The sequence below is a fragment of the Myotis lucifugus genome, unplaced genomic scaffold (genome assembly GCF_000147115.1).
Source record: "Myotis lucifugus unplaced genomic scaffold, Myoluc2.0 scaffold_5, whole genome shotgun sequence".
NCBI classification, from domain to species: Eukaryota; Metazoa; Chordata; class Mammalia; order Chiroptera; family Vespertilionidae; genus Myotis; species Myotis lucifugus.
In genome coordinates, this window is record NW_005871053.1 from 14,492,131 (window position 1) to 14,504,392 (window position 12,262).

At 36.0% G+C, this 12,262-nt stretch overlaps 1 protein-coding gene across 7 annotated transcripts in view; it reads left to right on the forward strand.

Moving 5' to 3' along the window:
- LOC102416922 (sodium channel protein type 1 subunit alpha) overlaps positions 1 to 12,262 on the forward strand; it is a 124,984-nt gene that overhangs the window by 82,443 nt on the left and 30,279 nt on the right. For all 7 annotated transcript variants that reach the window (XM_023745338.1, XM_023745332.1, XM_023745347.1 and 4 more), the window contains 5 exons: positions 464 to 702; positions 2,269 to 2,442; positions 3,421 to 3,777; positions 5,226 to 5,705; positions 11,648 to 11,768. In XM_023745338.1, the coding sequence (XP_023601106.1) occupies positions 464 to 702; positions 2,269 to 2,442; positions 3,421 to 3,777; positions 5,226 to 5,705; positions 11,648 to 11,768 (1,371 nt within the window). The remainder of the gene's footprint in view (positions 1 to 463; positions 703 to 2,268; positions 2,443 to 3,420; positions 3,778 to 5,225; positions 5,706 to 11,647; positions 11,769 to 12,262) is intronic.

Sequence of the window (12,262 nt, forward strand, 5' to 3'; positions counted from 1 at the left end):
TGCTCAAGGGCATGTACCTTGGTTGAGGGCACATCCCTAGCAAGAGGTGTGCAGGAGGCAGCTGATCGATGTTTCTCTCTCATCGATGTTTCTAACTCTCTATCCCTCTCCCTTACTCTCTGTAAAAAAATCAATAAAATGTATTTTTTTTAAATAAAAATAAAATACAAGATGATTCATTTAAGTTAAAGGCTGAGCCACATTATCAATACATACAAGGAAAAAAAACTATTCTTTGCTACTTCTGTTTTATGTGTATGTCTAATGAAGTATGTTCAGGAGTCTAAAGAATAAATACTTTAGATTTTTGTTTTGTTTTGTTTTGTTTTAAGTACAAAAGGGGTTGACTCTGTAGCAATGGGAAACCTGTTGATTACTGAAAAGAAGTCTAGTGGATATGAAATAAATGTGTGTTTAAAATAAATCTTTTGGTGGTGGTTCTTATTTTTTTTTTCCAATCTAGAACTTGAAGAATCCAGGCAGAAATGCCCGCCCTGTTGGTACAAATTTGCCAACATATTCTTAATCTGGGACTGTTCACCATATTGGTTAAAAGTGAAACATATTGTCAACCTGGTTGTGATGGACCCATTTGTTGACCTGACCATCACCATCTGTATTGTCTTAAATACTCTTTTCATGGCCATGGAGCACTACCCCATGACAGCTCATTTCAATCATGTGCTTACAGTAGGAAACTTGGTAAGCATATTAGAAGGTAAATGTGTTCAATCTTTGATTTTTGTTTGTTTGAGAAACTGTTTACATTTAATAGCTTTTAGCAGTCGTTCCACCAAACTTCCTACTCCTGGTTCCCAAAAGATAGGAAATATATCTAGCTGACTTCCTTGTACATTTTGCCAACAATAATAGTCCTTGATATCAGAGCAAAAAAACTAAGAAAGTAATAGGCATAGGACTTTTTGAAAAGTCAATATTAATAGTTATAATGTTTTTAAGATGCAGAAACAGTTTAAGGACACACTTTTTGAAATAATATTATCATAGTTCCCCTACTGGTAGAAGATTAAAATAAAATAGTAGATCTTTCTATCTTGCTTGGTCATCATCATTATAAGCAAGAACTTAACCAGTCAAAACGTCTCCAGCTTTTCCACTTCCAGAATCTAGGTAGGACATATATTGTTTTATCCATCTATTCTATAATAAAACTATAAAATATTGGAATTGTCCAGTACATTTTGTGTATTATATGATTAACAAGGCCATTTTGGTTGCAGGTTGCCACTTGATTCTTTCTCTTCTGTGCTTAAAAAACATAAATTATTGAAGTGTTTGTCAGTTGACTCAACTTAGGAATATTAGCTTTTATTTGCTGAAAGAGAGCTCTAAAGTAATGCATGCATTTGCCATATTTGTTTTGAGATTTAGGATTTTTGATGGTAAAGGCAGAACATGTAAAATGTACTGCATTGTAGTATTTACATTTTCAAAGCACTAGGGTTTATACTATGGAAGTAAATTTATTTTTTTGTGTGCTTAACAAATTGATAATAATATTATATAATGATATAATATCATTAATGATATAATATTACTATTATATTATTATAATACATATACATGTTTAATAACTATCTGATTTGAGGGAAATGAGAATAAACCTCTTGATAAATAAAATTGTTCCTGGGCAAAATCTTGTCAGTACCTGTGCTGTTTGAAAAGGCAGTTTGGCCGAAACCGGTTTGGCTCAGTGGATAGAGCGTCGGCCTGCGGACTGAGAGGTCCCAGGTTCCATTTTCCAATTGTATGATACCAGGCAAGTCATTGAACCCATCTAAAGTTCTCTTTCCTCAACAGTAAGGTAATTATAATACCTGCCTTAGCCACTTAATAAACTTCTGTGAGGCTCGGCCAGCATGGCTCAGTGGTTGAGCATTGGCCCATGAATCAGGAGGTCACGGTTCGATTCCTGGTCAGGGCACATGTCCAGGTTGCGAGCTTGGTCCCCATTGTAGGGCCAGCAGGAGGCAGCTGATCAATGATTCTCATCATCATTGATGTTTCTATCTCTTTCTCTCCCTCTCCCTTCATCTCTAAAATCAATAAAAATATATTTTTTAAAACTTCCGTGAGAATAAAATGAAATGATGTCTATGAGAGCCTTTTATCAATTATAATTGTGTAAGCTAGCAATAGAATCATTATGGGGAAAGTAGCATACGCATTTTGTTCTAAGAGCAAATATTGTGTCATTCTACTTTATCATTATTTGATGGAATTACAGTAATTTTGTTTTGATCTTAGGTTTTCACTGGGATCTTTACAGCAGAAATGTTTCTGAAAATTATTGCCATGGATCCTTACTATTATTTCCAAGAAGGCTGGAATATCTTTGATGGCTTCATTGTGACACTCAGCCTGGTAGAACTTGGCCTCGCCAATGTGGAAGGATTATCGGTTCTCCGTTCATTTCGATTGGTAAAAACAAACAAACAGAAACAGCAACAACAGAATCTTTCCAGTAACCAGGGTTTTTGCATAACACTATGATAGATTTGAACACACAACCACTAACATTTTCAGTTTTTGTGTGACATCTGCATTGTCAGAAACTGTTCCTAAATGGATAAAATTTCCCCACTTATTTCAAAAAATGTTTCTTGCAAAAAGCATAGTCATGTAATGTTTAATATGTTTCTCAGTTACCATTCTGACTAATTATTGTTTCTAGAGATATCTACAGTCAATATTTCTGGATCTAAAAATATTTATAATGGAAATGTATCCCATTTTAGTAGTAACTTAAAATATAAACAACCCTTTGTAACAATGGATGATGATTAGATACAAGATGTGTGGGCAGAAACTTTTCCTAATTCTACCTCTGGAAAACAAGCTTCTTCACAATCACAGGAAAGAAAGCTGTAGGGTTACTTAACATGCCCATTGATTCACATATATGTTCTTACACATCAGAAAAAGAATTATAATCATGGGAAATATTCCAAACTTTAAAATGCATGCACAGCTAGCTATGCCAGTGCCTCAAAGGAGCATTAATAAATAATAAATACTTTTCTCCACTTATAGTAGAATTCAATATGATGTTACTTTGCATGCTGTTAATAAATAAGTATCAGCAGAAATCATTGCAATTCCGATGTTAATATTAGTGTCAGACTTAGTATGGCTTATAACCACCTTCACTAAACAAATTAAGCACATTTGGACCCCACATCGGCATTAAACATCTACTCTTAGGGAAAATGATCTACATGGTTAAAATATGTAAGAACCAGATACTTGTTAGGGGGTTCAAAATTACCCATGAGCCTGAGAGGGTTCAAAGGCAGGGCAGATGTTATAACAGATTCAATATTATTCACCATTTCTTGGTAAACCATAATATATACATAACCTCTTTAAAGGTCATGATAATTTTTTTTTATTTTCCAGCTTCGAGTTTTCAAGTTGGCAAAATCCTGGCCCACCCTGAACATGCTCATTAAGATCATCGGCAACTCAGTGGGGGCTCTGGGTAACCTCACCTTGGTGTTGGCCATCATTGTCTTCATTTTTGCCGTAGTCGGCATGCAGCTCTTTGGCAAAAGCTACAAAGATTGCGTCTGCAAGATTGCCAGCGACTGTAAGCTCCCACGCTGGCACATGAATGACTTCTTCCACTCCTTCCTGATTGTGTTCCGAGTGCTGTGTGGAGAGTGGATAGAGACCATGTGGGACTGCATGGAGGTCGCTGGTCAAGCCATGTGCCTTACTGTCTTCATGATGGTCATGGTCATTGGAAACCTGGTGGTATGTACCCATTTCAGATATGTATTTCAGAAATAGATTAAGAGCACGATAGAATGATGACATTTTATCCAAAACAAAAACTATGATTAATAATTTTGAAAGTCTCTTACCTTGTATATGCTTATAGTCTCATTTTTGACAACACAGCAATATAGCAGGGACTCTACAGTAATACTCAACACCACTTTGTCAATCATGTCATCATATTTATTATGTGAATTCCTATACAGTATCATATTGAAGACAGGCCTAATAGGATATGTTGGGAACATTCAGAGACAAGGGAAGGAAAAGTCTGGAAACAATTTAGAGGAAACCCAATCTTACTTGCTAGTTTAGGACTAAAAAGTGAAGCCTTTAAGTGTTCATACTGATTTTACCATTTTCTTGTCCCTTCATGGCCATAGTAACAGTCACTCTCTGGGATAGCCAATTCTCTAGTGGCTCTCAGTCAAAACAAAGTTTGGCTAATAAGTCCTGAGGTTACCTGAATCGAGTAACTGATCAACTCTTCTCTCTTTTTAAACTTGGAATATTAATTACTTTTTATAGTATAGAAATAGATAATATATTCCAAAGGATATATACATTAGTGTGTGAGTCTTATGGAAATATTAGGGATAAATTGTTCTCCTAATTAATAAACAGTTCTCCTAATTAGTCAATTAGTTCAATTAGTGAGATATGAAAAATATAATAGCCCTAGCTGGTTTGGCTCACTGGATAGAGCATCGGCCTGGGGACTGAAGTGTCCCAGGTTCGATTCCAGTCAAGGGCATGTACCTTGGTTGCAGGCACATCCCCAGTAGGGGGTGTGCAGGAGGCAGCTGATCAATGCTTCTCTCTCATCGATGTTTCTAACTCTCTATCCCTCTCCCTTCCTTTCTGTAAAAAATCAATAAAATATATTTTTTAAAAAAGAAAGAAAAATATAATAGATTAAGAAAACAAGTGTCAATGCCTATGTTAAACCCCTAATTCTCATTCTGGGTCATGATGGTCATATTTCAATTAATGTCCAATGCAGTATCACTCTTTATCAATAAAGAAACTATAGAATGTATTTAAATTCATAATTGCAAGCATTAGTGATTTTTAAGTTCAGAGCTCTTGTATAAGTAGATACATCAATCTGTTTTCTTATAATCAAACAGTTTTAAACTTAGCTAAACCTTAGGGTATCTCATACAACTTCTCATTCTATAAGTGAGAGAACTTGAGACCAACAGAAATCATCTCTTTGCTCAAGGATGTATGTGTAGGGAAATAGCTATTGAGCAGGATCAAAAATTCAGACCGCCCAATCTCTAATCACTGTACTGTGGTGTTCCTTTCTTGTCTAGTTGTTAGAACTTATAGTTTCCTCTACACTTAGAGGAATAAGTGATGTCCATATGCTATTCTTTATATTGGGGTGAAATTACAATCATGTTTATATTATTTTTAAGGTCCTGAACCTCTTTCTGGCCTTGCTTCTGAGCTCATTTAGTGCAGACAACCTTGCAGCCACTGATGACGATAATGAAATGAACAATCTCCAAATTGCTGTGGAGAGGATGCATAAAGGAATCGCTTATGTGAAGAGAAAAATATATGAATTTATTCAACAATCCTTCGTTAGAAAGCAAAAGATTTTAGATGAAATTAAACCACTTGATGATCTACACAATAAGAAAGACAGTTGTATGTCCAATCATACAGAAATTGGGAAAGATCTTCGCTATCTTAAAGATGTAAATGGAACCACAAGTGGAATAGCAACTGGCAGCAGTGTTGAAAAATACATTATTGATGAAAGTGATTACATGTCATTCATAAACAATCCCAGTCTTACTGTGACTGTACCAATTGCTGTAGGAGAGTCTGATTTTGAAAATTTAAACACAGAGGACTTCAGTAGTGAATCAGATCTGGAAGAAAGCAAAGAGGTAAGATTTTGTAGTTGTGGGTAGATATGAATATGTATGTGTATTTATAGTTATATATTTCCCATCTAGATTTTTTTGCCATCATATAAAGTATTATTTCACTGAGAAATCAAAGATTTAAGACCAGGGAAATGAATGATAAGTTGAAGAATAATGTAGTTTTTGTGTGAATTTTCTCATTTTTATTAATGGATATTTGTTAGATGGTGAATAAGTGAATGATACCAGAAATGAATAAGCATCATCTGACTTAATACATATGATAACTTTGAAAGGAATGTGTTATTATTCTAACTTTTCAGAGAAGAAAATTAGCTGATGGAGCTTAAAGTCATATAACTAATGAGGGGTATAGCTGAGAATTGAACTTACATTACAGTCTTTGTTTACAAGGGTCTGTATATCTTCCATTGCATCACATTGTCTCATATACGTGGAAGAGAACTTAACAAGAAGAAATATCCTATATAGATCCTCCAATTAAAATTATAGTGACCTATGTGTTAATCTTCCAGGATGCCATAGAATATGTCGTACACGGCATGGCTTAAGCAATCAAAATATATTCCCTCACATTTCTGGAGGTTGTAAAGTTCGAGATCAAGGTGATAGCAGGGTCAGTGTCTGGTGAGAGTGCTCTCCTGGGGCTGCAGATGGCTGCCTTCTCACTGTGTGCTCACCTGGCCTTTCCTTGATATCATGTGTGGAGAGAGAAAGAGCTCTGGTGTCTTTTCCTCCTCTTGTAAGAGCAACTGCCCTGTCGGATTAGGGCCCCACCCTTAGGATCTCCTTTAACCTTTATCAATACCTCACAGTCACACTGGGAGTTAGAGCTTCAAGAAATTAATTGTGGGGGCACACAATTTAGTCCATGGCAACTTAATTAGAAATATTAAGCTAAAACTCTAATGGATATGAAAGATAATTCAAAGGAAGTCTAGAATAAAGCATCTTCATTTCCCATTTATTGTGGGGAAATCTCAAAAACAGAAAAATACTCTTTAGTTTACATGTTTAAATTGTTTTCTTTTTTAATTAAAATTTTTAAAATAGAGATTTTTATTGATTTCAGAGAGGAAGGAAGAGGAGAGAGAGAGAGAGAGAGAGAGAGAGAGAGAGAGAGAGAGAGAGAACCATCAATGATGAAAGAGAATCATTGATTGGTTGCTTCCTGCACATCCCATACTGGGGATCGAGCCCGAAACCCAGGCATGTGCCCTGACCGGGAATCAAACTCTGACCTCCTGGTTCATAGGTTGATGCTCAACCACTGAGCCATGCCAGCCAGGCTAATTAAAAATTTTAATGTTGACATTATTGCAAGTATCTTCCTTTTTCCCTTCCTTTGCCTACCTCAATCTACCTCTCCTCCTCTTCCCTCCGCCTTTACCACACTCATGTCCATGCGGTTTGCATAAATGTTTTTTAACTAATCTCTTCACCTTCTTTATCTAATCACCATCACCCCTCTCCCCTCAGGTACCCACCAGGTTGCTCCATGTATCCATTATTCTGGTTCCATTTTATTCATCAGTTTATTTTGTTCATTAGGTTACACATATTAGTGAAATCATCTGGTGTTTGTCTTTCTCTGATTGGCTTATTTCACTTAGCATAATACTCTCTAGTTCCATCCATACTAATAGCAAAGGATAAGAGTTCCTTCTTTTTTATAGCCATGTAGTATTCCATTGTGTAAATGTACCACAGCTTTTTAATCCACTCATCTGCTGATCGTTACTTGGTTTATTTCCAGATCTTAGCTATTGTAAATAATGCTGCTATGAACATAGTGTTGCAAATATTTCTGATTGGTGTTTCAGGATTCTTAGGCTATATTCCTACGAAGTGGGATCACTGGGTCAAAAGGCAGTTCCATTTTTCATTTTTTGAGGAAACTCATACTGTTTTTCTATAGTAGTGTCACCAGTTTGCATTCCCACCAATAGTGCATTGGGTTCCCTTTTCTCTATATCCTTGCCAGCACTTGTTGTTTGTTGATTTATTGATAGTAGTCATTCTGTGAGGTGATACGTATATTACAAACTATATAATATTGTTATGAAAATTATTACCATTTATTCAGTAAGCATATGCCAAGCATTCCTCATGTGTTATCTGGTTTGATTCCTATAGCAACTATGTGAAGTAGGGACCATTTTATAAATTAGAAACTAAAGCTTAAGGAATCAAGTTAATTGCCTAAGGTCTATAAAACAGTTATTGAGACTCAAACCCAAGCTTGTCTGACTAAAAAGAGAACTAAACGCTTTCAGTAGACACATTAAATATTTGTTAACTAGAGGCCTGGGCCTGGCACGGGTAGGATCCCTAGGCCTGGCCATCAGTCAGGGTGATCAGATTCCCTGCCTCCCAGCCTCCCCACCTCCTCCTTCCCTCATTCCCCCTCAGCACCCCCCTGCGGCTGCTGGTTGCCTGCCATGTTCCACGCTGCCCCCCTGGTGGTCAGTGCATGTCATAGCAAGCGATCGAACTCCCGGTCAAACTCCCTAGGGGACAATTTGCATATTAGCCTTTTATTATATAGTAGTAGAGGCCCAATGCACGAAATTTGTGCAAGGGGCTTGGCCTCCACCACGGTGGCAGCTGCCTCTGCCTCGGCTCCCGCCACAGCTGCTTCGTCCAGAAGGTCATTTGGAAGTTCGTCAGGAAGGTCATCAGGAAGGTCATCAGAAAGGTGGTCTGGTCTAATTAGCATATTACACTTTTATTATTATAGATTATGTTATTTAACATTAAAAATTAATGTCGACAGAACTTGGCTGGAGATCCTGGCAAGAGAACCTAGCTAGGCTGCTGATCAACTGAAAAAAAAAAAAAAATTTAATGTCAAAACACTAGTGATTCTGCTCAATATAGCAAAATGAATTTAAAAATGGAAATTACTCATTTGGTTTACAATTTTGTTTTCTAACCTGGGAATTATTAATGAATTTTGCAGATTTTTTTTTTTTGGTGTCTAACTTATTTGTGTTATAATAATTTTCTGTTGGTTCAATATATGATGGAATGTTATTTTTCTTTTGTTACTTTAAAGCTAATCATTGATACAAAAATTCATGTTAAAAAGCAGAATTTAGAATATATTAGAGTTTTATTCCTCCACCATCACCTCTATTCTGGGCAAATGTTTGACTATCATTAGATTTCATAATAAGAACAATTCAATATTTAGTAAATGTGAATAATCTACTGAAGACTGTCACTTTAACACACAGCTTGATGAAGAAATCACCTGGGTTTTAGGGATGATGTGGGAATTAATGACAATATTTAATTTTTCTAGCTGCTCTGTGAAAATACTAAATCTGTGTACAGTGGTTTTTCCTTTGATATTATATGGGTGTTTTGTTGAGAGTCTTTAATAGAGGCCATTTTAAATTTTAATATGCTTAGTGTACATTGGAAATATTTACTAATGCACAATATACACAATGAAATATTAATATTGTTGAGGTTATAGATCATCTCATTTATGTCTGACTTAAGGTTATATATATATAACAATATATATAAATATATAACAATAGTGAAAAATTCACCTTTAAAATAGTACATGCCTAGGTTTAAAAATAAGTATTTTTCTCAAAAGTAATATTTATAGACACATACATATTCTGTACCCTTTTGACCCCTAAATTCCAGGTTTATTTTTTAAAATATGTTTTTATTGACTTCAGAAAGGAAGGGAGAGGGAGAGAGAGACAGAAACATCAATGATGAGAGAGAATCCTTGATCAGCTGCTTCCTGCATGCTCCCCACTGAGGACTGACCTCAGGCAGGTGCCCTGACCTAGAATTGAACTGTGACCTCCTGGTTTATAGATCGAAGCTCAACCACTGAGTCACACCAGCTGGGCCCACTTTATTTTTAATATATTTTAGCACTTATTATCAATTGAACTTCTATTAAATACTATAGACAAGTTCCCTCTAACAAACCAAGTCTAAAATAAAAGCAAAAACATCCTAAGATCAAGTCAGACAACAAGAAAATACTATTTAATCATGTACTCTTAAAATAATATCACGGAGTATTTTATTTGCTTCACTTTGTTTTCACACTCAGGGCCAAAATCACTTGCTTCCATAGCAAACATCTTTAAAAGGAAAAAATGTTGCATAAAGCCACTGAGAAGAAAAATGTTCCTCCTATCAGGGCTGTAGTTATTAAATGGTTATTGTACGAGGCGAATTGGATGCCTCAGGCACCATGTGTTTCCGGCATTCTCTAGGTTCCCTTGTTAAGTCAGCCTGCCAAAAACACATGGAGAATACAAGTCAGTGTAGACTCTGTAGTTTAGCTACTGAGAGTCGTGTGGAAATATACCTGTTTTCAAATAAACTAGCTCATTTTGGAAGTTAGTAAATTAAAGGCTGATTAATGGTTTAGTAAACATTAACATGGGTTTTTAAAATAGTCTATTAATCTAAAAACTATGAGAACCAGTGGCTTTATTAGGTGAATTTCAAAATAAAATAAAATTTTAAGAACAAAAAGGAAAAGTTAATTGACCTTATTGTTTTAAATCAATAAAATACTTGAGGATGTTTTATTTTGCTGTTATTCAATTTATTTAGCATTTTATTTGAATGTATATCTAATGTACTAATGTAGAAACAGATTCTTTCCACAAATCTTTCCCTTCTCTTTTTGTATAACAGTGTTATTATCCAATCAAATAAACTACTCAGAGCCACTTCATCTTTTATTTCAAAAATGAGAACTATATGAATATATTGATAAAAGTAATGTATACTGATTATGAGAGTTTTAATAATATTCTTTTAGCCTTTGATAAAATAAAGAAAAATTCAAAAAGGACACTGATAACTTGAATATTATCCTATATAATAAAAGCGTAGTATGCAAATTGTCCCCTTGACGGGGAGTTCATCTGGGAGTTCGACCAGGGGGTGGGGCCAGCTGAGGAAAGGGAGGGAGGCCCTGGCCAGTGGTGGTGGTGGCGGCAGCAGGCAGCCAGAGGGAGGAAGGGAGGCCCTTGCTGGTGGCCACTAGGGACCCTACCAGTGCACAAATTTTGTGCACTGTGCCTCTAGTATATAATAAAAGTAAATACAGTGGGGCCTTGACTTACGAGTTTAATTTGTTCTGTGACAGAGCTCGTAACTCAAATTACTCGTATGTCAAATCAAAAGTGAATGAGTGAGACACGTGACTCTGGGCTGATGTTGTGGCGTTCACTGTGATGTTCGCTGTGCCAACTAGCGGTGGGGTACCTGAAGCTGGCTTGTAACCCGAATTTTAGCTCGCAACTCAAAGCAAAAAATCAGCTGAGAGACAGCTCGTATCTTGAAAAACTCGTTAGTTGGTACACTCGTAAGTCAAGGCCCCACTGTATGCTATAAATGTTTATTATCTCAAAAATTATATTTACAGAGAATTCTTATTTTCAAGTGCCCATGTTACATTTATGTAAATTAACAATATACTGGATCTCAAAGTAAACCTCAATAAATTCAGAATAGCAGATACTGTATAGTGTTGTTGTCTCCATAAATTCAAAATAGAAGACATCATGTAGGTTATTGTCTAATCACAATGCAGCTAAACTAGAGATTAATAGTGAAATGACAAGAAAAAATTCTAACCACTTGAAAATTAAAAGATTTGCTCCTAAGCAAATATGGGGGCTTCTCTAATCCATAGAACAGTGGATTGCTTAGTACATGTTTCTGATGGCTATTTGTGACTTCATGACATAGCAATCTGATTTCACATCTACATTGTGAGTTATGGCAAAGAAGTTCATGTAGGCAATTTCCTTATTTCGTCTTCTTATCCAACCCCACTTTGGTTCTAAGCAAAACCTCTTCATTTCAAAGAGAATTCAAAATCAGTTGATAGTACTAATCCTTTCTTGGTGGGCTAATTAGCGATTTGTCCATCTCGTGCACAGAAACTGAATGAAAGCAGTAGCTCGTCTGAAGGCAGCACCGTGGACATTGGCGCACCCGCAGAGGAACAGCCTGTGGTGGAGCCTGAGGAGACCCTGGAGCCTGAGGCCTGTTTCACAGAAGGTAAAGAACGTGACCCTCCTGCTAACCTTCCATTTGTGGAGTGAAGTTGTGTGTGTGTGTGTGTGTGTGTGTGTGTGTGTGTGTGTGTTTAGCTCTTGATCACCCAAAATAGACCACTCATAACAGGATAGAACTTTGTAGTGGATCTATTTCAATGACCTCTAACATGCTAATGAATTTTCAATCTGTTATGTTTCAGTTATCTCTGCCCATTATGTGGTAGGGATCATGAATGTGGAGAAAAATATTTTAATATAATCAAAATTAGTGACTAATGTATCATTTTTAAAATAAAACGATTTCACAAGCGGGCATCTTTGTTTTCCCTATGAGTAGTAATTCCCATGGTCAGATTTTCTGGAGAATTTGAGTTTTGAAGAGATGAATCTATTTGAATATTCTCTATTTAGTGATCCCTTCTTCAGAGGCCTGATATCTAATATCTCCCTCTAATTCCTATATAAATTATACACATCACCCAAAGTCCTTCTCAA